At 43.7% G+C, this 23435-nt stretch overlaps 1 protein-coding gene across 1 annotated transcript; it reads left to right on the top strand.

Annotated features, from left to right (window-relative positions):
* Positions 1 to 993: 993 nt before the first annotated feature.
* On the top strand, positions 994 to 15182 carry LOC124551320 (arylalkylamine N-acetyltransferase 1). The gene is made up of 3 exons (XM_047126331.1): positions 994 to 1212; positions 7946 to 8215; positions 15006 to 15182. Exons 1-3 carry the CDS (start codon positions 994 to 996, stop codon positions 15180 to 15182), a joined length of 666 nt encoding a protein of 221 aa, XP_046982287.1.
* Positions 15183 to 23435: the final 8253 nt, after the last annotated feature.

Genomic DNA, 23435 nt, shown 5'->3' with positions numbered 1-23435 from the left:
CTGGTCCAACTGAGGCGCCAGGTGGAAATGGCATGGCAAGCCGTTCCACAGGACTACATCCAGCATCTCTACGATCGTCTCCATGGGAGAATAGCAGCCTGCATTGCTGCGAAAGGTGGATATACACTGTACTAGTGCCGACATTGTGCATGCTCTGTTGCCTGTGTCTATGTGCCTGTGGTTCTGTCAGTGTGATCATGTGATGTATCTGACCCCAGGAATGTGTCAATAAAGTTTCCCCTTCCTGGGACAATGAATTCACGGTGTTCTTATTTCAATTTCCAGGAGTGTATATCAAACAAAGAATACTGCATGGAACCTCAAAAGTCTGTGCCACGTTACAAAATGGTTCAAATGGCTCTAAGCAGTATGGGACTTAACATCTGAACTCGGGGCCTTTGCCTTTCGCGGGCAAGTGCTCTACCATCTGATCTACCGAAGCACGACTCACGCCCGGTCCCCACAGCTTTACTTCTGCCAGTATCTGGTCTCCTAACTTCCAAACTGGTAGAAAACTTGCCCGCGAAAGGCAGAGGTCCCGAGTTCGAGTCTCGGTCGGGCACACAGTTTTAATCTGCCAGGAAGTTTCATATCAGCGCACACTCCGCTGCAGAGTGAAAATCTCATTCTGGAAACTTCCCCCAGGCTGTGGCTAAGCCATGTCTCCGCAATATCCTTTCTTTCAGGAGTGCTAGTTCTGCAAGGTACGCAGGAGAGCTTATGTAAAGTTTGGAAGGTAGGAGACGAGATACTGGCAGAAGTAAAGCTGTGAGGACCGGGCGCGAGTCGTGCTTGGGTAGCTCAGATGGCAAAGCACTTGCCCGTGAAAGGCAAAGGTGTCGAGTTCGAGTCTCGGTCGGGCACACAGTTTTAATCTGCCAGGAAGTTTCATGTCAGCGCACACTCCGCTGCAGAGTGGAAATCTCGTTCTGGATACAGAAACTTGGTAAACGTGGGTCCCTCGCCCTTTTCTGTTACAGGAGAGCACCGACGATGGCCAGCTTTCCAGGGATCGACTTCTCGCCGATCCCAGAGGCTCGGTACGACGACGTCATCAAACACCTGCGGGACAACTTCTTCGCCGACGAGCCCCTCAACTGCTCGGTGCGGCTCTGCCAGCCTGGAGAACCACACGCCGAGCTGGAGGAGCACGCACTCAGCACGCTGAGGGACAGGCTGTCTTGGATGGCCGTGGACACAGACACCCGGCAGGTGAGCCTCCGACGCTCAAACAAAACTCCGAGAGCGTGCGGATCAGATCGGCTAGAGAAACTCACAGTCGACATGCAAAAGGATGAGTTTCCCTGTATGGCCTCGTATAAAACTGTTGGGTAAGCGAGCATCGTTTTCGGAGCAGTATCTGCAGAGGGTTCAGATACACAGAGAATCGTAGGCAGGGCTGAAGAAGCTTGCGCGCAGCACTCCGAGGTGAAGGCTCTTCTGGACGGCTCTGTACACAGACACTGGGCAGATGACGGCAGGGCGGGATGAACGGGTTTCTCTGGAAGCGGTGGGCTCAGTCGCTGGGTTCCTGGGCTGCTAGATTCACGTTTACGTGAATACGAAGTTCGTACATGGAAGCCCACAGAAATAGAGATTAAGATTTCCAGGGAAGGTGCACCACCAGGCTCAAATTTCTTTCAGATCATCAGCCTTCTGACAGGTTTCATCTCTAATCTCTCTCCTTGCCAGTAGCACTTGTGCCCTTTCTTCAGTTATCTTTTGGCTGCACTCCAATCTCTCTCTACCCCTACAGTTTTTATCATCTGCAGATCTCTTTATAACTGTGGAAGCTGTTCCCTGAGGTCTTAAGTCCTGTCATCCTGTCCATTCTTCTCGTCCTTTGGAGAACCTCCTCATCTCTTATCTGTCCACTACATTCTGGACATCCTTCTAAAGCACCACATCTCATTTCTTTTCCAATTTTCCTACTGTCCATTATTCATTATTATAAAATGCAGTGCTGTAACCTTACATTTTTAGAAATATCTTCCTCAGATAAAGGCTTGTGTTGGATACTAGCAGGCTTCGCTTGCCCAGGAACACCCTCTATGTCTGTGCTCATCTGCTTTTTGTATCCTCTCGGTTCGTCCGTCACGTGTTATTTTACTTCCAAGGTAGCACAAGTCCATCAATTTCGATGCTAAGGCAATCGCTAGACTTATTTCTGGTACTTCTCAAGCTTCCGTCTTTCTTCGCCTTACTTTCAAACCATTCTCTGTACTCATCATACTGTTTACTCCGTCCAAAAAAAAATAAAAAAAAAATGGTTCAAATGGCTCTGAGCACTATGGGACTTAGCATCTGTGGTCATCAGTCTCCTAGAACTTAGAACTACTTAAACCTAACTAAGGACATCACACACATCCATGCCCGAGACAGGATTCGAACCTGCGACCGGAGCGGTCACGCGGTTCCAGACTGAAGCGCCTAGAACCGCACGGCCACACGTGCCGGCTTACTCCGTCCAGCAATTCCCGTAATGTTTTTTTTTTTTTTTTTTTTTTTTTTTTTTTTTTTTTTTTTTTTTTTTTTTTTTTTTTTTTCCCAACAAGGATAGCAGTGATATCAGCGGATCTTCTCATTGATACTCTTTCAGTCTGAATTTTGATACCACTGTTGAACTTTTCTTCAACATTCTTCCATAGCACCGAGCGAGGTAGCGTAGTGGTCAGCACACTGGACTCGCATTCGGGAGGACGACGGTTCAATCCCGCGTCCGGCCATCCTGATTTAGGTTTTCCGTGATTTCTCTAAATCACTCCAGGCAAATGCCGGGATGGTTCCTTTGAAAGGGCACGGCTGACTTCCTTCCCCGTCCTTCCCTAACCCGATGAGACCGATGACCTCGCTGTTAGGTCTCTTGCCCCCAACCAATCCAATCCAAATCTTCCATAGCATCTTCTTCCTACCGAATGGACAATGTAAGCGAAAGTCTTCATTCCTCTTGTACACCGTTTTCAAACCGTGGTTTCCGTTTTTAGTTTTCCTTTAGTGAAATGAAATGATCGTATGGCATTGTCAGTCGGGAGCTCCCATTCGGGTTCGGCCACCAAGCGCAAGTCTTATTTCAGTCGACGCCACATTGGGCGACTTGCGTGCTGATGATCAGAATGAAATGATGATGATGACAACACAACACGCAGTCCATGAGCGGAGCAAATCTCCAACCTGGCCGGGAATCGAACCCGGGTTCGCTGCAGAGGAGGAAAGAACGTTACCACCCATCTTAGTAGGCGGACTTTTCGTTTAGTAAAGATACCTGATGGTTTTCTTGTATACTGGGCGTTGTAGTGTAATAAATATGTAATGTACTGAATCGACTGTGAGAACGCTAAGTGGCAAAGACGTTATCTGAGAGACTCTATGATAATTATATCGTAGACTCGGAATATTACTCTCTCTGTGGTTTACTCGTAACTTCTTTTGATGTTATGTGGAGAATTGTACAAGAGACACAATAATCCGTTATTACTTAATGAGAACAAAGGTGAGCGTCACAACGTTTATTAGTATTTTCGGAAGTATTGAAATAGCAGAATTGTTTCAGATTGAATGCGACGTGTACGGGAAGAGATGTGGACAACAGACCTCGAACCTGCAACCTCACGTATGAATAGTTGCTAAAAATATCCAGCCGTCTCTCCGAAGACTCTTCATACGCGCAACAAACAGTAATTCTTTTAACACCACTATCAGAGACAATTTTATCACGTTGTTACGATCTTTTACTGCGAGCATAATACATCGACAACAGACAAACAAAGAATAGACAAACACGTAAAAGAATCTACCACAGCGTCCCTCTTAAGAGTCATTGGGCGTATTTCCTTTGGTATTTTGGCAGATACTTCCAATTTCTTTTTGTGGTAGTTGGAGTCATCCCAAACAAATGTCGCTCATCAAGTCTTTCATTGGATGCCTGGCGTGGACGGAAACAGTCGGTTTCTTTCCTGTTGCAGACAAAACCTTTATAGTGAAATTTTACGTGCCCATCCGACAGAGCAGTCCCGAATTAGTCTGCCGCGGTATTCCCTTTCCCGATATGTATTAACGGGGACAGCGAAACGCGAAGAATACCCGGTACTCCAGCAGCCACTGAACGGCGCTGCTGCATGGCTGGCAGCAGGGTAGCGCCGGCCATTTTCAGCCAGGTGTCCGGATACTTTTGATCACATAGTGTATCAACTCACCACGTCCTAAATGAACGGCAACTAACTCTAACGACCGTTACAGCGTATATTTAAAGCAAACCTGACTGCATCCTCATAGTGGTGCTAATAGCGGCATTGTTATGCGACTGGCGCGAAATTTGAATAGACGTCATCTTTCAGACGTAGAAACACGCCTACCAGCTTCCGTTAGTGTCGCACAATGTATAGTTGTTTCGTTGTTCCATACCTCCTGCATTAATTTCGACGAATAGTTGCGCAACACCTCGTATAAATCGTGTACGCATCGTATTTCAGTGCCTTCTTCATTATTTTCTGTTAAGCACGTTTCATTATACAGTAAAAACTCGATTAACCGTCACTCTTTAACCCGTCAGTTTCTGTTAACCGTCACTGCTGTAACAGCATAATAATACTGTAATAACAGTATGCTCTAAGGTGCAGTGACGCGTTCGCTTTGTTTATTTACTCCATTTTAGTGGGAAGTGAATGTACCCGCCCGCCGTAGAATAGTACATAAAATATGACCTTCAGTTGACGTGCTAACACATCTCCCCCTTTTCTTGTCTTTGTCTCAGTTGTGAGTCAACAATCACCACTGGATCGATTTCCAGTTGTGGCGAGAAGACTAATTGTCGCAGTATATCTAGCGGTCTGTGCCGTGTTACGTGTTTTCCACTTAAATAAGCTTTATTGACTAGTATTTAACACTACCGTATTTAGTGCAGGTGTGTGTGATACAGTGACTTGATAAAATGTATGAAAAACATAAACGTGTTGTTTTAGGACTTAATGAAAAATTTGAAATTATAAACGCTTAAGAAAGGGCGAAACTGCGACAAGTGTAGCGCTGATTTATGGTACTGGAAGAACAACAGTTAACGATATAAAACGTGATGCTGATAAAATAGAACAACATGTGTCAACAATGCAGAGCATGGATGGAGACGTGCGAACAAGAAAGACAATGAAACCTGCAAAATATGATGAATTGGACACTGCAATGTACCGATGGTTTATACAAGCAAGAAGTCAGGGGATTCCACTTTCAGGGCCTATAATAATGGCCAAGGCTGTTGAAATGAACAACAAACTTGACGGTGACTCGTCTTTTAAAGCAAGTATCGGATGGCTCGACAAGTTTAAATTTCGTCATGGCATTCGCCAACTTGATATCAGTGGAGAAAAACTCGTCCGCGGATAGCTCTGTAATTGCTGAGTTCCGGGAACAATTTAAAGAAAAAATGGCTCAATTGAATCTTGTTAGGGAGCAAGTTTACAATTGTGATGAAACTGGGCTTCATTGGAAGGCTTTACCACAAAAGACATTAGCATCACTCTCTGAAAAAGCAGCTCCAGGTTTCAAAGTACAAAAAGATCGCATCACTGCTGTGGTTTGCGCAAATGCGACCGGCACTCATAGGCTACCCCTACTTGTGATTGGGAAATCAAGAAAACCTCGTGCATTCAAGAATTTGAATTTGAATGCTCTCCCTGCACAATACTACGCCCAGAAGAGTGCTTGGATGGATCAATCAATTTTTTCTGACTGGTTTCACAAACAATTAGTACCTCAAGTTAGAGCACATTTGGCTGAAAAAAAGTTGCCACAGAAAGTGGTATTGCTATTAGACAATGTCTCAACGCACCCTACTTGTGAAATGAAAAGTGATGACGGCAACATAACATGTCTCTTCCTTCCAGCAAACACAACTTCACTTATACAGCCCATGAATCAGGGAATTATCGAAAACATGAAACGTCGTTATAGAAAAATATTTATCGAAAGTTTGCTCTCATCTGATGAAACAACATCTGTAAAACAGTTTTGGAGGTCTTAAAGTATTAAAGATGCCATTTTCAACGTTGCCAGTGCATGGAGTGATTTGTCAGTGTCAAATCTCAAGAACGGCTGGAATAAACTTTGGCCTCAACCTAGAGGTGAAGAATCGGAGGAACCTGAGTGTGTGACAGTTGACGAGATGGTCAATTTGTGCAATAATTTACAAATCAGCACAAATTTGACGTCAGATGAAGTATCAAAGTGGTTAGAGTGTGACAAAGTGGACGGGGTTTTTCAAATTTTGAGTGATGACGAAATTGTTGCCAGCGTAAGTGCGGCCACAGATGAAGAAGAAGGGGTTGATGAAGACCATGAAGAAAAGCAGACTATTAGCCATTCAGAGGCCGAAACAATGCTGTCCAAGTGTATAGAATGGTTTGAAAGTCAAGAAGAGGCTGATGCAACGCAGGCACTACTGCTCCGAAAAATACGAAATATTACCGCGGTGAAACGTCGAACATCAAAAAGGCAGAAGAAATTGACTGACTATTTCCAAGCTAGATAAACTATTTCACCTGTAAGTTTATAGTACAGTACAGTACTGTACATTACGTATTTTGCAACTTCTGTAGCTACTGTACGGATGTTTTTATCATGTAATAAATAGTTTTATTTGCTATTACAATCGTGTTTAATTTGTTGTCGCTCCGAAATATTATTATATTTCTGTGAAAGTGATATGTGTCTATACATGAAATAATTGATTGAGGTTATGTTTTGGAGGAATACAGTGTTTCTGTTATCCGCCTATTCGCTCAACCGTCACGACCACGGTCCCGAAGATGACGGTTAATCGAGTTTCCACTGTACCGCACGTTCTTGCAACGTTCTGGCCATGTTGCTTCTCGGATGTTTCTTGTTTGAGAAGGTTCTACGGTTGCTACAGTTCCGTTACATGCACTTATGAGTCAACGGCGTTCTTAAAGAAATCGAGTCCTATAGTCCGTTTACCTTTGAAACCATGCTCCGTCTGAGCTGAAGTCAATATTTAGATCGATATAACCTTGAGCAACATGCGTGAGTAACCATTCGCAATAGTGTTGTTGTTGTGCATAATACGTACGTTGTAATGCTTCCATCGCTCTCATTTTGTGCGCTCGCTTACGTAGCAGCTTCAACGTATTCTGGCACGACGTTCATGTTTGTGGGGAGGATAGACGTCTAGTTGATTTCCGTGGACGTCTTAAAATAGTCTCGTGAACACGTTCAATATTTTCCGGCCAGTAGACTTTCTTTACACGGTTCCCTTTGACGTTAACGACTGATTCTGTTGCTCTAAATTTAGTGATCAGTTTCTGCACAACACTTTTTGCAGGAGTAGCTGACTTCCGATAAATAACGTGAACCTCTCCTTTAACGTTTTTCAACGGTAACGTCCAAAATATTTTTCAACAATAAAAACTTTTTGTTCGATTCCCGTAGAATTGTGCTCACAACAAGCTTCAAACAGACTACTGACAACGCAGCAGTGGAAGCTAAATCGCGGCTCTAGCGTTAAGAATTAATAACACACTGATAGGTTCAAATATCACGTTCATTTTAACACGTGGCCTCTTTCATCTTGGCCACTGCGTGTAATATGCTGTACAATAATCCTGAAATTCGTCCACTGATGCCGGCCGAAGTGGCCGAGCGAATCTAGGCGCTACAGTCTGGAACCGCGCGACCGCTACGGTTGCAGGTTCGAATCCTGCCACGGGCATGGATGTGTGTGATGTCATTAGGTTAGTTAGGTTTAAGTAGTTCTAAGTTCTAGGGAACTGATGACCTCAGAAGTTAAGTCCCATAGTGCTCAGAGCCATTTGAACCATCCACCGATGTCCCACATGTTCAGGTCCAGACACATTGTTGATTGACGAGACGATCTGTAACGGTTGGTGGCCTGAAGAGCGAACGGCGAGTGGTGACGCAGTTCGTGCTCTGTCCGCAGGTGGTGGGGGTGGCGCTGAACGGCGTGTCGCGGCGTGGCGACCTGGCCGAGGCGCAGGAGCGGCTGGCCGCCGTCTCGGACGACAAGTTCCGCACCATCTTCGGACTTTTGTACGGCGTCAACCGCCGGCTGGACCTGTTCGCAGCGCATGGCGTCGACCAGATCTTCGAGTGCCGCATCCTGTCGGTGGACTCGCGGTACCGAGGTCGCGGTCTAGCCAGGCGCCTGCTCCAGCTGAGCGAGGGGACAGCCAGGGAGAGAGGCTTCAAGGTGAGTACTCTTCTGACCACCAGCGTACCTAGGTGGTACTGTAGATAAGCGAGGGGGTCAATGGAGAGTGAGTCTTCGAGATTAGTACTGGACTTTGTCCCACGACTCAATCACCAATGCGGTACTGGGGGTCATTGCGAAGTGAGGCTTCGAGTTAAGTACTGGGCTGCCTAGATCCAACGGTGTAGTCATCACTGAGGTATCAGCAGTCTACGGTAGCTCAGTAGGGGGGTCACCGCAGAGCTGAGTACTGGGCTCTCCAAATCCCATGGTGTGATCACAGGTGGGGTATTGGGGATCTGCAGTAGCTGCATCAGGGGGGCACCGTGAAATGTGGCTCCAAGCTGAGTACTGGGCTGTCTAAATCCCACGGCATGATAACCACTGGGGTATCGGGGATCTGCAGTAGCTCCATAAGGGGGCCACTGTGAAACATAGCTTCAAGCTGAGTACTGGGCTGTCCAAATCCCATGCTGTGATCACCATTGGGGTATTGGGGATCTGCAGTAACTCCATAAGAGGGCCACCGTGAATTGTGGCTTCAAGCTGAGTACTGGGACATTTAAATCCCATGGCGTGATCACCAGTGGGGTATTGGGGATCTGCTGTAGCTCCGTAAGGAACCACTGTGAAACGTGGCTTAAAGCTGAGTACTGGGACATTTAAATCCCATGGCGTGATCACCAGTGGGGTATTGGGGATCGGCTGTAGCTCTGTAAGGGTACCACTGTGAAACGTGGCTTAAAGCTGAGTACTGGGCAGTCTAAATCCCATGGCATGATCACCAGTGGGCTATCAGGGATCTGCAGTATCTCCATCATAAAACGTGGCTTCAAGCTAAGTACTGCGCTGTCTAAATCCCATGGCATGATCATCAGTGGGGTATCGGGGATTTGCAGTAGCTCCATAAGGGGGCCACCGTGAAACATAGATTCAAGCCGAGTACTGGTCTGTCTGAATCCCATTGTGTGATAACTAATGGTGTCATGCTGATCTATATTAGCTCAATAAGGGCTCCAATATGAACCGAGGCTTCAAGCTGACTACTCAGCGTGGCGACTTCGCAAAATGACCTGTTAGATGGAATGCTTTAAAACCCAGACAGTAGGCAGCCAAATGATGCAGCTTTGCAAGGAGATCACCAGAAATCAATGCATCAGGTACACATGTATACCTCGTGAACACCAGTGGGGTGGATAGCAACTGGAACAGTCCACTATGGAAACCAACGAATTTGTAATTAAGTATGTATTGACCCATCCATGGGATAGAATCTGACCACGAGTAGGCTGTCTGCCGCTTTTGGTATGCTGTGCGGCGACTTTCAGGGTGTGAGGTTACCAGATGTCAAACTGACCTGTAAAGTGATATGAACTGAAGTCAAGTGAGGAGTCAGCCACTCGATTCAACACTGCAGGGACACTACCAGGAAGCAATACTTCAGGCTCATACTACTGTATATGTGCGAACACCACAGGGTTGGATAGCAACTGTTACAGCCAAGTATGGAGACTACCGAATTTTTTCTCAAATGTGTACCAGCCCTGCCTGTGAGACACAATTTGGCTGTGGGCAGTCTGCCTGCTATATTCCAGTATACTGTATGGTGATTTGCAGGCATGACTTGTCCAGATTGCTAACTGATATGGTTTTAACTCCGGTGAGGAAGCAGGCAAACGACGCTACTCTGCATGGAGGCTGCCAGAGAAGAATGCTTCAGGTTCATGCTAGCCTACATAAGTATGTGTTGTAAACACTGCCGAGATGTGTAGCAACTGCTGCAGTAGAGACTGACAACAACCGAATTTGTTCTCAATAAATGTACCGACCCACCTAGAAGACATGATATGACCTTGAGTAGGCTAACTGTCATCTGCTGGTGCATTGCATGGAGATTTCCAAGCAGTCAGGTGTCTACGTCAGAAACTTCCTTGTTACATGGTACCGTTTGAACTCCTATAAGGAAGTAGGCACTTCGATGCAGCTCTGCAGGGAAACAGCAGGGAAGCAATAGCAGCTGCCGTAGCCTGGTTCACAGACATCAAAAATTTTCCTGAACATCCGCCTACTACACATGAACTGGCCTAAAGTAGGCTGCCAAGCAGTTGCTTCTGCAGTGTGTAGTTACGTCCAGGAAGTGAAATGTCTATATCTCCAAAGGATTTATTACATAATATTGGTGAATAATTGGCAGCCAATGCTGTACAATCGCAATATAGCCATGAGATGTTCAACTGACTCTTTTTTTTAGGACATGTTATGCGTTTTGGGATTACACCAATCTTCAGACATCACAAACTTCAACAGCCTTGACAACGTACATGCTCTTCTTCAAGACTGATTGTGTCGTAGTTATAGTCATATGTTATTGGACACTTTCATTGAGTTGTCAAGACTGGTTGGTTATGAAGGAGTTGAAGTTTGTGATGTCTGAAGATGGGTATAATCCCAAAACGCGTAACATGTTCTAACAAAAGAGCCAATTGAACATCTCGTGACTTTATTGCGATTGTACAACGTTGGTTGTCAATTACTAACATAAAAATGATCACAGGCCTCAGACGGGATTTGATATTGGTGAATGCCAGTGAGGAGGCAGGCAGATGATACAACTCCGCAAGGACACTTCCTTGAAGCAGTGCTTCAGGTTTTTTTCTATTCTATATTCTTACATCTCGTTAACATCACCGGGGTGCGTAGCAAGCAGTCTAGGGACCGTAGAGTTAGTCCTTAATGTATGCCCTGGCCTGCCAACAAGACACGTGGCTATCTTAACTGTCTTTCTCTTTCTCTCTCTCTCTCTATTACGTAACTTCTGCATCCCTTCTTGAAAAAATACTGTAATTGTCACACACTTCTGACAGAAGTCGATTTAGGTCCTAGCGACTTGCATTCTGTGGATTTGTGTGGAACTACAGAATGTTTTAAAACCTAACATAACATCAATTTACAGCCGCATACCAACCAAAGAAACAATAACAATAACTGAAAGCCATCTGACATAGATAAACATTATCCCACAAACACAGACACAAGAACTCTCAACATTTTGAAAGTAAATACAGGACGAGGAAGTTGTTTTGGCTAACATCTTCCTCAGTCACCCTGAAAACAAAATATTTGAATAAATAATAAAGCAAAAATGGTACGAAGTAACATCTGTGTGCTAGTACTGCTCTGGTGATGAGATATTTCGCTAGGCAAATGAGAAACATGACCATATACTACAATTACACAGACCCATCAATACAGTGTCCCAAAAATCCACTTCAGACCTGAAACTGCAGCAGCCACAAAAGATAAATTTTCTAGACATAACAACAGAAAGCAACAAGCACAAATACTGGTTCTCAACATACAGAAAACTACGTCAACCAATGCAGTTATTCACAAAAGGTCAAACCACCTTACAGTCTACAATAAGGGCAACACAGATTCCCCCTACAAATGCTGGACAGAACTGCAGTGGGCAACGACAGCTGTGCACAAGAACTAAACATAATCAGACAGATTGCCAGAGAAAATGTCTGCAAAATAAACGCTATTGACAAATTGAACTGTAAAATAAAAACTCAACAAAAGATGCACAACTGAGTCACAGCAGAATATACCACTAACAATCACACCATTGAGAACATACAAATCGCACAAGATAAAGAAACCACAAAGAACAGGAAAACATGGTACACACTGACATTTGACAACAAAATAACGTACAGAATAGGAAATACTATGAGAAAAGAAGGTATAGACGTAGCATATAGAACAACAAGCTGCAGAAAAGATCAAAATACCTAATAACATCAGAGATTAATTTAACAAAGCTGGTATACCTATATAAGCAACGGCTTTGCCGCAGTGAATACACCGGTTCCCGTGAGATCACAGAACTTAAGCGATGTCGGGCTTGGTCAGCACTTGGGTGGGTGACCATCCAGGCCGCCATGCGCTGTTACCATTTTTCGGGGTGCACTCAGCCTCGTGATGCCAATTGAGGAGCCACTCGACCGAATAGTAGCGGCTTCGGTCAAAGAAAACCATCATAACGACCGGGAGAGTGGTGTGCTGACCCCACGCCCCTCCTATCCGCATCCTCCACCGAGGATGACACGGCGGTCGGATGGTTCCGGCAGGCCACTCGTGGCCTGAAGACGGAGTGCTTCTTTTGGTATACCTATATACCAGCTAAACTGCAAAGACTGTTTTTCAGTATACATCGGACAGACATGTAGAAATTTCAGGATACCATACGTGGAACATTTAAGAGCAGTGAAAAGTGACAGCACAGACCTGCAATTGTACTAAAACACAGTTACCAACTGTGTGATTTTTTTAAGAATGGAAGAAAAAGCTGCCAGACGTGGCAAAAAAGTCATCAATAACCAAACTGTACTCTGCAATAAAAATCTATTGAACACTCTAAATTAACTATCAAGCAAGACGAAATAAAATACACACACATACAAAGGGAGAGAGAGCAAGAGAGAGAGAGAGAGAGAGAAAGAGAGAGAAAGAGAGAGAGAGAATGAAAACAAACGGAACAAACTGAAATGATAACAAAACAATGAGACCAGCGACAGACAAAAAAGCACGAAAAATGTAATCCATGCAATAAATCGCGTGACACAAACTGAGCTCAAAATTGCAATGTGGTAACATCTTTTATCGATATGATGTGGAGCAAGTCAGAAAATGATGAACTGTTTCTTTTTTATGATATCCATTTCATACAACTATGTTTAATGTTGTTTATTAACCATCAATTCTGTGAGCTAAACTGGAGGCATGTTTGATAAAGATCCATGATTATTAAATAATGTACTGTGCGGTCTCCGAGTCTGTTGATGGCCGACATGTAGTCGTGGTAATGAAGCTCTGAACGGTGTGAAATCTATGGCAATTAATAAACAACATTAAACAGAGGTGTGTGAAATGAATATCATAGTAATGAGATTAAGTAGTTTGCTGCTGTCCTCGAAAAGTCTACAGGGCGTTACAAAAAGGTACGGCCAAACTTTCAGGAAACATCTCTCACACCCAAATAAAGAAAAGATGTTATGTGTACATGTGTCCGGGAACGCTTAATTTCCATGTTAGAGCTCATTTTAGGTTCGTCAGTATGTACTGTACTTCCTCGATTCACCGCCAGTTGGCCCAATTGAAGGAAGGTAATGTTGACTTCGGTGCTTGTGTTGACATGCGACTCATTGCTCTACAGTACTAGCATCAAGCACATCAGTACGTAGCATCAACAGGTTAGTGTTCATCACGAACGTCGTTTTGCAGTCAGTGCAATGTTTACAATTGCGGAGTTGGCAGATGCCCATTTGATGTATGGATTAGCACGAGGCAATAGCCGTGGCGCGGTACGTTTGTATCGAGTCAGATTTCCAGAACGAAGGTGTCCCGACAGGAAGACGTTCGAAGCAATTGATCGGCGTCTTAGGGAGCACGGAACATTCCAGCCTATTACTTGCGACTGGGGAAGACCTAGAACGACGAGGACACCTGCAGTGGACGAGGCAATTCTTCGTGCAGTTGACGATAACCCTAATGTCAGCGTCAGAGAAGTTGCTGCTGTACAAGGTAACGTTGACCACGTCACTATATGGAGAGTGCTACGGGAGAACCAGTTGTTTCCGTACGATGTACAGCGTATGCAGGCACTATCAGCAGCTGATTGGCCTCCACGGGTACACTTCTGCGAATGGCTCATCCAACAATGTGTCGATCCTCATTTCAGTGCAAATGTTCTCTTTACGGATGAGGCTTCATTCCAACGTGATCAAATTGTAAATTTTCACAATCAACATGTGTGGGCTGACGAGAATCCGCTCGCAACTGTGCAATCACGTCATCGACACAGATTTTCTGTGAACGTTTGGTGGTGATGTCTCGATTGGGCCCCATGTTCTTCCACCTACGCTCAATGGAGCACGTTATCATGATTTCATACGGGATACTCTACCTGTGCTGCTAGAACATGTGCCTTTATAAGTACGACACAACATGTGGTTCATGCACGATGGAGCTCCTGCAGATTTCAGTCGAAGTGTTCGTACACTTCTCAGCAACAGATTCGGTGATCGATGGATTGGTAGAGGCGGACCAATTCCATGGCCTCCACGCTCTCCTGACCTCAACCCTCTTGACTTTCATTTATGGGGGCATTTGAAAACTCTTGTCTACGCAACCCCGGTACCAAATGTAGAGACTCTTCGTGCTCGTATTGTGGACGGCTGTGATACAATACGCCATTCTCCTGGGCTGCATCAGCGCATCAGGGGTTCCACGCGATGGATGGTGGATGCATGTATCCTCGCTAACGGAGGACATTTTGAACATTTCCTGTAACAGGGCGTTTGAAGTAACGCTGGTACGTTCTGTTGCTGTGTGTTTCCATTCCATGATTAATGTGATTTGAAGAGAAGTAATAAAATGAGCTGTAACATGGAAAGTAAGCGTTTCCGGACACATGTCCACATAACGTCTTTTCTTTATTTGTGTGTGAGGAATGTTTCCTGAAAGTTTGGCCGTACCTTTTTGTAACACCCTGTATAACTTTGGACGTCCCAAATTTTTTCAAGCAACGTGAAAGGTGTTAACAACAGCTTGTAGTCATCGTGTCATTCATGTACACACTATGTTGGTCCATTTTCGGTTGCTTTGAATCCAAATATCAATAAACTTTGTTGCCCATTTATTCAGAATGGGATGATTTGTTGATGGTGACATCAGGGTACTTTTGGTTGTGAGCCAGAGAGTGCTGTCAGATGTGGTGTTCCAGCAGCTGCTGAAGGAGGACGCCACAGGCCTCTTCTCACAGCGGGTCGCAGAATCCCTGGGTCTGCAGACGGCGTGCCAGGTTCGCTACTGCGACTACACCGCCGAGGACACTGGTGAGGTCGTCTTCCACACGCCGCAGCCGCACGACTGCCTCAAGATCATGGTAAAGGTGCTCGACTAAATTCCACAGGCTGGTTGTACCAACACTGCTTTCGCAAACTAAAGTGCCACGATCCCAATCACCTCTTCGGACAAACAGATTCCTCCCGAACCGTTAACCAGTACCAACACCTTTTGACCACATCGATACAAGGTCAGTGAGAGATGTTCGATGCTGTTTCTCAAATCATCTCTGGACCAGCATGACATATTGGAGGTCAGCAGCTATTCAGCTGGTAGCATTATTGCTGAAGCTGACAATAAAACGAGCTTTCACAACAGCCACTGCTCGAGATAAGTGTGTTGAGCCTCACAGTGTAGCTGAATCCTAATGGTGCCACACTGGTAAGAGGCAGTCAAGCGCGTAGCCACCTCCGCTGCTGTACTGTCGCGTGGGACCATCTCTAGCTTTGACTTCACCTGCTCATCTTTCCTTCTGGTATGCAATTACGTTTCTCTCAGAGGTGAAAAGTGACGATCCCCAGCTTCAGAGACCAAACACTGTTTAGTTGGCCATCACCCAAATTCTCTAAAACAATGCAGATATTGACAAGAAGACTGTACAGAACATCACTGTTCCAACCCTGACCTTATACATCTCACAAATATTAATTAACCTATGAAGAATCAGTCAGCTAAATACTTTCCTTCTTTCAGCATTGTCCAGTTAACATCTCTTTTCAACGCAATGACAGTAATCGCTGAACTGTCTCTTATAACATACCAACCAAGATACAAACTTCTAGTCCATTAGTGACTGAATAAAGTGGAGCTTTTTCTTTTGTGGCCTCCAAGACTTCTATTCCTTGTTCGTCCCTTGAATCACGAAAAATTCCATCCCCTTTCGTCTCCAATCCAGGTTTTACCAAAAGTCCCTTAACTGCAGCTTTGATGAACAGCTTAAAGTCAACAGTGATACAGCAACAGCTCACAATTTTCAATATATTTTGTTTCCATTCACACATAGTAAACAGCCAGAATTGAAGCGAAATTCATGTATAATCATTGCGGTGCAATATAAAACATGTACATATGATGCTAAAGGACACTCACTGCACACGATGATCAAGCGACAACAACCAGAAAGAAAGTGCGCCTTCACGTGATGTTTCGCTGATAGAAACAGCCGAGACCTTGTTTCCGTCCTCGCCAATCTCAACTCCAAGGACCACTGGAACAACCCTTTGAGCAGGGACCAAACCTTCATTATCTCACTGGAGCTCCTCTTTCTCGCTCAGATTAATATTTTGGACAACGAACAAGTTTAACCTGCAACCTGAAGAAACAACTGAAATGCTGTACTGACTTCATACATCCCGTAATCCCAAAATTAGTTGTATGCGAGGTTTCGATTGTTTGCTCCATCGCTTTCCTTGTCTTACTTCTGTTAAAGACGGCCAGGCCCTAGCGAACTCCTTCAGATGTAGAGATTAATTTATCGTAATATGGAACGTCAAAATTCTGATTGGCACCCCGCTCTCAACAAAAAGCTTGAGCTCTACTTTTTTATCAGCTTCCAGTCCAGCGCTGTCTGGTACCCGGAAGTAAAATCAGTGCATTGAAGACGGTCGTCGCCAGTGTTTTGGAGCTGACTGGTGGAGCTGCACCCTACTCAGGGTTGAGCCCCAGCCAGTACCGTCGTCTGTCGCCTGTAACCAAAGCGTTGACCGGTGCAACGTCGGGCCACAGCCTTCGGGATCAGGGACGAATGCCATCAGAACCGTCAGCTAAGTCACCGCCAGCTGGTGAGACACTCACAGAACATCCTCCGTCCGAGACATGGCTCGCCTGATGTCGATGCAAACACTGGTGACCCGGGCAAATGTCCTGCGCATCCCCTCTGCTGCTTTCCTCTAGTCTCCCACGACACTGTCCCACCTCGAAGCGAGCCATTAGTGAAGACGCTCCACTCTACAGTCGTCACGTTCTGAACTTTGTTCGAACTGGAAAACCTATTGGAAACACAGGTTTCAGGCTTCCAAATTTGTGAAGCTGGAAACTCCTCAGAAAGCAATGACACCATTTTCATGGGAGACAATACAATCCAGACATTTCAAAATTCAGTCAGCTTGCGACGAACATTCACTTATGTTACAGGTCTTGAATTAAACTCCTTATTTCTTTCCACAGGACATTATTTCACTGAAGGTAACCTCTGAAGGAACTGAGCGGTACATCACGTTTCACCTGTCACATCAATTTAAGTCATCGTAGCTTAATAAAAAAAAATCACTGCCATCACACAAAATGTGTACAGAATGCCATCACACACTGAATAAACAATATTTGTGGAGTACTTATTGAGGAGTTCCAAAGACACTCCCCGAAATTAACAGAGGGGTCCCAGTAATGTAGACAGAGTGCAGTATATTACTCACATGTCGTTAACTGTGGTGAACCGGGTACCTGATAGTTACCTTTCGTATTTCCTGCTGAGTCCACTCTTCACCTCTTCTTCCTGCTCCATTCGCTACATTTCCTCCCCTCCCTCCCGCCACCAACCGCCATCAGCACCTAGTCCACCACCTGCTGTGACTGTGGCCATACTACCGAGAACAGGTCATTGCGAAGTAAATGTGTGGTGCAATATTTTGTAAATTAGCTAGAATATCTCTTATTTTATTACATCAGCAGACTTTTAACAAGTGAAATAACGTAACCACATATATAAAGAAAAAAAACTGTTTATTATTTTTGACTTCGGTTGAAATGCGCTTTCAGACATTAATCGTATGTTATCAGAAGAGTACAGAGTACTCTTGTATTCCTTCTAAAACGTATCACTTCTGTGAGGTTATGAGTCTACAAGCGAACAGTTTACTATTGGACCTACAGACATTTTGATCGAAAATATTTCCCATTATGTCATTAATGGATACGTCGATGTGATGAAAGTTTGTCCCGCCTCTATAATAATCCCACCACAACCTCCTGCAAGCAGACTAGACACTATGAAGTTCTGCCCCCTAACATTAGAGTACATACTTAAACAACTCAACAATCCTACAGTTCTCTGCGTGTCTGTCACATGTATGTGATGTGCAAATAATAACGATAGTATTAATAATTATGATGATAATAATAAAATAAGTGTTCTTAAGATTGACAGGAAAATTCTTTTAGTAGCTGTGCTGCAGAGTTTGTATGAATAATTTTAAACACTGTGCTGCAACATACTGTAAATTTGTACATAGTAGATGTAAATGTAACGTGCATTATATAGCCATTAAGAGTAGCTGTAACTAAAGTAGTCCTGGGTCAGTAGGTTAGGTACTGTCCGCAATGGGACATTCAATGTCTCTAGTCGTTAGGAAGCACCTCTTCACCAGAACTGTACAATAGTTGTGGCGGAGACTGTGGACCAGCCCTAATTACTTCCAGTACAGATTACTTAAAATAGCTTTCCCGGTGTTGATGATGGGCATGGAAAACTTCAAGAACAGAAGAACATGGAGGGTGTTGCAGAGCTGGCAACAGTGCTTGCTACTACTTGCTGTGTCGACAAGCGCTGTTGCCAGTTGTTTTGCAATACTTCCGTTGTTGCAGTATTCTCAAGGTTCCACTGGCCTCCGATGAAGTGGTAACATTACAAGCATGATTGACAAATGATTCATTCTCCACCCATCCTGCTCGAGTATCTACTGCATCTTTGAATCAGTATTTATTTATTTAACTTGACTGTAGTATTTAAAGACATTCGTCAGTTTTAGTATTCTTTCACTTCCGTTCCTCTCCGTGCGCCAGAAAGGCATCTCAAAACTTTTTGGTGAATTTTACGTCCTCGTTCACTTTTTCTTCCGTTTAGCTTTCTTCACGACCTACAACTCTGTCTGTCATTCTTTCCCCACTACTTATGTGGACATTCCTCAGCCCCCGCCACCTAGAACATTGTACAGTTCTGAGGCAGGAAGAATTATTGTGCAAGCAAATTAACAATTCAACCTGGAGACTGAAACTTTCTTCTGGGTAGTACTGACAAGATAGAGACCACCCAATGAATAGTACTTTCACTGTAACCATTACATGATATGGTACTATTTGACAAAATTGCCCTTCTGCACACTATCATACTAATTGATTTAATTTATTGTGTACGTATAATTTAATTGTTGAGTATCAGGTGTAGTGCTGTAAACTAAATGTAACTCAGTAGCAACAATGGGAGGAATTAGCTCGTATAGTACAAATAGTGATGTGCATTGATCACTAGCTGCCCCTGCAATTAACAGTGGGTTGGCAACTCTGTGATCGCTGCTCAGTGGCTAGCTGGCCAGTTAATAGTACCTGTTAGTAGTGTACGCCTTGGTTCCCTAGTTCAGGACTCTGCGAATTTGCCGTTTACATGACGACAAAGTATAATTAAGAAACTGCACCAACAGAATTCCATTCTCTTCAGTAATTATGAAACCAGACTTTCTTGGCAGAGCAACCTAGAAAGAGTAGACACCCACAAAATGCCATCCACACTAGTTGCAGAATCCTACTACAATACTATCTGGTGAGTGTGGTGTGCGTTGATGTATTTTTAACTCCCACAGTATTTAGAACAGGCTCCATGAATTTCCCTTGAATGTTCAACAGCCTGTGTCATCTAGTCATAAGGTTACAGCTTTCCAAAGTTTAACCCCGAGAACTCCCTAACAACAATGATTGGTCGTTCACATACTGCTTGCATATCTTTGTAACTGTGAAACACTCGCTATCCAATGAGCATCATGCAACTACGGTTTGGCCCAGACAGAATATATTCCGTACGTGCATAGAGAGAGTATGTGATAGTGTTGTGAAGTCATTAACTGTCATACTCAAAATATCTTCCATGAAGCTGGGCAGTGGCAAATGTACAGCAAATGGTCTTTTTCAGTGATTCAAATGCCTCTTTGGCAAACCGTTTTTGTTGAGCACTGACTTGTCACTATCGTTAGTCTATCAGGATGATACGTCGGTTCACTGGACACTATGCAGTACACTTTCTTACAGTTCAAGTCTGGAGGCAAAATTTCGTGCACCAATGTGTTTACCTTCTTTGAAGCGTTGCCAACCTAGTGAGACCCAGATGGAGAACGCTCACTTTCAGTGACCAGTCCGCCCCAGTAGCTGAATGGTCAAAAAAGAAAAAAAATGTCAGCGCGTTGGAATGCCACGCACGGGGGCCCGGGTTCGATTCCCGGCTGGGGCGGGAGATTTTCTCCCCTCAGGGACTGGGTGTTGTGATGTCCTCATCAATGAGACTTGCACTTGGCGGCCGAACTTCCCGACTGGGAACTCACGCCCACTGACGCCGTACGCTCATTTCCATTTCAGTGACCACCTAGAGATGCGTTACCACATCTCTGTACTGGGGACTAGGTAGACGCGCTGCATCAATAAAGACGCACTCTGTTGCAGCTTCCCTAACCTGGCGAAACAGGGGTGGGTAAAAACTTCGGCTTCAAAATGCTGCGTGTTGTTTTCAACACTGACACGTCTGTATGTACGAGTTCGGCAACAGTATCACCACTTCCGTGGCATTCCTGCCCTGACACAACAATGCTCTAGAGAAGCGTTAAACAACAATGTGCAAATCTAGAGGACCACATAAAGGGGCCAGTTACAGGCGTGTGTCACTTGAAGCAGTGAAGAATCCCCTTATACTCCTTTGATTGTCTCTCAGCCCCCTACACTGGCCGCTACTGTGCGAACCTTGTAGGCTGCAATAATGTCGAAAATAGGATGACTGCTGTGGATTCCACGTGTGCAGACATTCTCACGTTCCTCAAGGAAGCTTTCCAGTGTTTCCTTGGTGAAAACCTGTTGACTGAGAATCTCACTTCAAAAGTTTGCTCTACGTGAAAGACTACAAGCCGTTAACGTTAATTTCCTCTGTAGCTATGTACAAAACCTGCACGAAACATTTTTCCAAGCAACCAAATGCAGCACACATCGGTTGCAGGTGAAAGGGGTGACTGCAGGCCGATGATCGAGTTTCTTGTGTCCTTACCGTGGCGCATTAGAGGAAACATGGTGCTGGACCAGCGGAGTCACACATTACAAAGTAGCAACTTTGCTCCCTCCTTAAGACGATTTTCCAGTTACGCTTTAGAGAGAACAAGAGAAACGACTCTAATCTGCCACAATCAGAAGCGTCCCTAGTGTTTACTCTCTGGTAGGTAGCTCTGCCAAAGAATTACTTTGCCTCTTTTCTCGATTTTAAATCCGCGGTATACGCAGTTGCGGCAAGCGAAACCTTCGGTTCCGTTGCAGTTTTTTTTTCTTTTTTTTTGTGAAAGAACACAATTTTTCTAGCTAGACCCAATTAAATATTGATAAGTATTCAACAATAACCTATTTCAGAAATAACACATTTTGTGTCAATTTATAATGACAATCATTATTACTACTTGGGTGAAGTTCACAGAGTCCTCCACGTCCGTTAAAAAATGATTTTTTAGGTTTAGCTGAGAAATGTTAAAAATAGTGCGATGTATTGAGTATGCTCAAATATGTTTCACTTTATTAGCGGACGAGAAAATTACATCACAAATGTGCTGTTTTCCAGCCCAATTTGGAACTAAGTTTTGACAAGTAACTAACGGCATACAAGGATACAGTTATAAGGAGACAAAAACATTAAAAAAATAAATGTAGCTCTGTACGCCCCAAGAATATTTAGTGGGCAATAGTTTTCTTAGAAATGTACCACATACTCAGAGAAGGTTAGCTCGGGTGCGTAGTTTTCTTAGATGACACTTGAATGGGATTTGCAAACAATTTAGACATTATCTAAATGAAGTCTGCTCAAGCTTATTAAAATATAGTGGTTGTGCGTTGCTGTGCTTGTTGAAAGTTATATCTCGTATACGAAAGACGTAGGTAAAATATAGGAAAAATAGTAATATTAGAGTATTGATTTAGAGGAGAAAATAGTCGTTCTTGTCAATTTAGAAAGATAAACGGCTGAGACTTTTACAGCTTATTTGTAGTTTTTGAGCAATTAGTTTACGGTACTGGTAATGAATTCACACTGAATACGCAGAAAGTATCTACCTGAACATTAGATAGTAAGTTGTATTGGATTGTGTAGAACCTTTTCTCAGCTATGTCTGTTTTCATCGCAATCTGAAGTTTATGGCAATGTCGTAGATAGTTTATAATGCAAAGTCTGACACTGGAATTGCATTTAATCGTTTCACATTTTAATAATGTCTCTGCAAATGCTATTTTATAGGATTAGTACGTTAGATGATTTGGAATCGTGTTTCGTATCGCGCATGTGATATCTGACAGGACCTCTTTAGGTATCTATAATGCTGACAGTTTATCAATCCACCACACAAATTTAAAAAAAAGAGTTTAAAGTATTAAAATTCACACATTAGTTGCAAGCACTTAAATAGTTGTTATGTTTAAACCATCGTCTAGCTCAAAACAAAAATTTAGAAATATTAGACCTACATCAGCTAAGCTGCTGTTAGTCGGCGTAAGAAATGACTTATTTTACACTTCCCTAAAAGTGTTCTGTGCTGATAAAATGGCATTAAAATTACCTGGTTTTCAGCTTATAAAATCAAGACCACAGCAGTAGCAAGCACAATGCTTATGTTGCAGAATAAGATGTATAAACTAAAAAAATTAAAAATAAAAACCAAAAATTATAGAACGTAGACTGCTGCCTCCAGGGGATAAGGATGGAATTACGTGGGTTATATAACTCATACACAGAGCATTGTTAAGTATATAAACGTTGTTTGTTGATTTCTTGCACTGACTGAAAAGCATAGATTATATTATTTCAAATGAACCAAAATAAGAGCTATGTAAATGAGGGAGGTTTCCTCGCCATTGAAAAAAGTTGTTCGAATCACAGTTATCATATCCTCATCACATAGCTGCACTGTGACAATGACCGATCCCATATAAAGACGTCGCTACAACAAAATCGTTCAGAAAGATAAGCGTGCTACTTCTAACGAACGACACACTGTGTTCTGAAATACCGAAAATAACAACAGAAAATCGACGCTTCTCGAAAATTTTCATGTAATATTATATGAAGTGTGACTACTTCAGATTTCGAATTTTCACTTAGTAACTGAAAGACTCGGATATTCGACTAGCAGAAGACTGACAAAAGAGAAACTTCCTCTACGAACATGTCAGCAATTCACTGTTACGTCATCGAGCCTAGAATCGCCATCGTGGCCTTCCCTGTGGCGCTGTCTTCAGAATCAGAGCTGATAGGTGTAGAATGCTTAGTTTTCTACTTTTAGTGCTAATCTCACTCGTAACTTGGGAC

This window comes from Schistocerca americana, chromosome 9 (genome assembly GCF_021461395.2).
Source record: "Schistocerca americana isolate TAMUIC-IGC-003095 chromosome 9, iqSchAmer2.1, whole genome shotgun sequence".
Lineage (NCBI taxonomy): Eukaryota > Metazoa > Arthropoda > Insecta > Orthoptera > Acrididae > Schistocerca > Schistocerca americana.
Note: the sequence above shows the minus strand (reverse complement) of the source record. Positions and strands in the feature narration are given on the sequence as shown.

Bases quoted from the DNA above. Each gene is read 5' to 3' on its own strand.
- LOC124551320 (XM_047126331.1), top strand. From the start codon at position 994: ATGGCCAGCTTTCCAGGGATCGACTTCTCGCCGATCCCAGAGGCTCGG. The intron at 1,213-7,945 runs GTGAGCCTCCGA...CTCTGTCCGCAG, and splicing joins TGGACACAGACACCCGGCAG to GTGGTGGGGGTGGCGCTGAA. The intron at 8,216-15,005 runs GTGAGTACTCTT...GTGTTCCAGCAG, and splicing joins CCAGGGAGAGAGGCTTCAAG to CTGCTGAAGGAGGACGCCAC.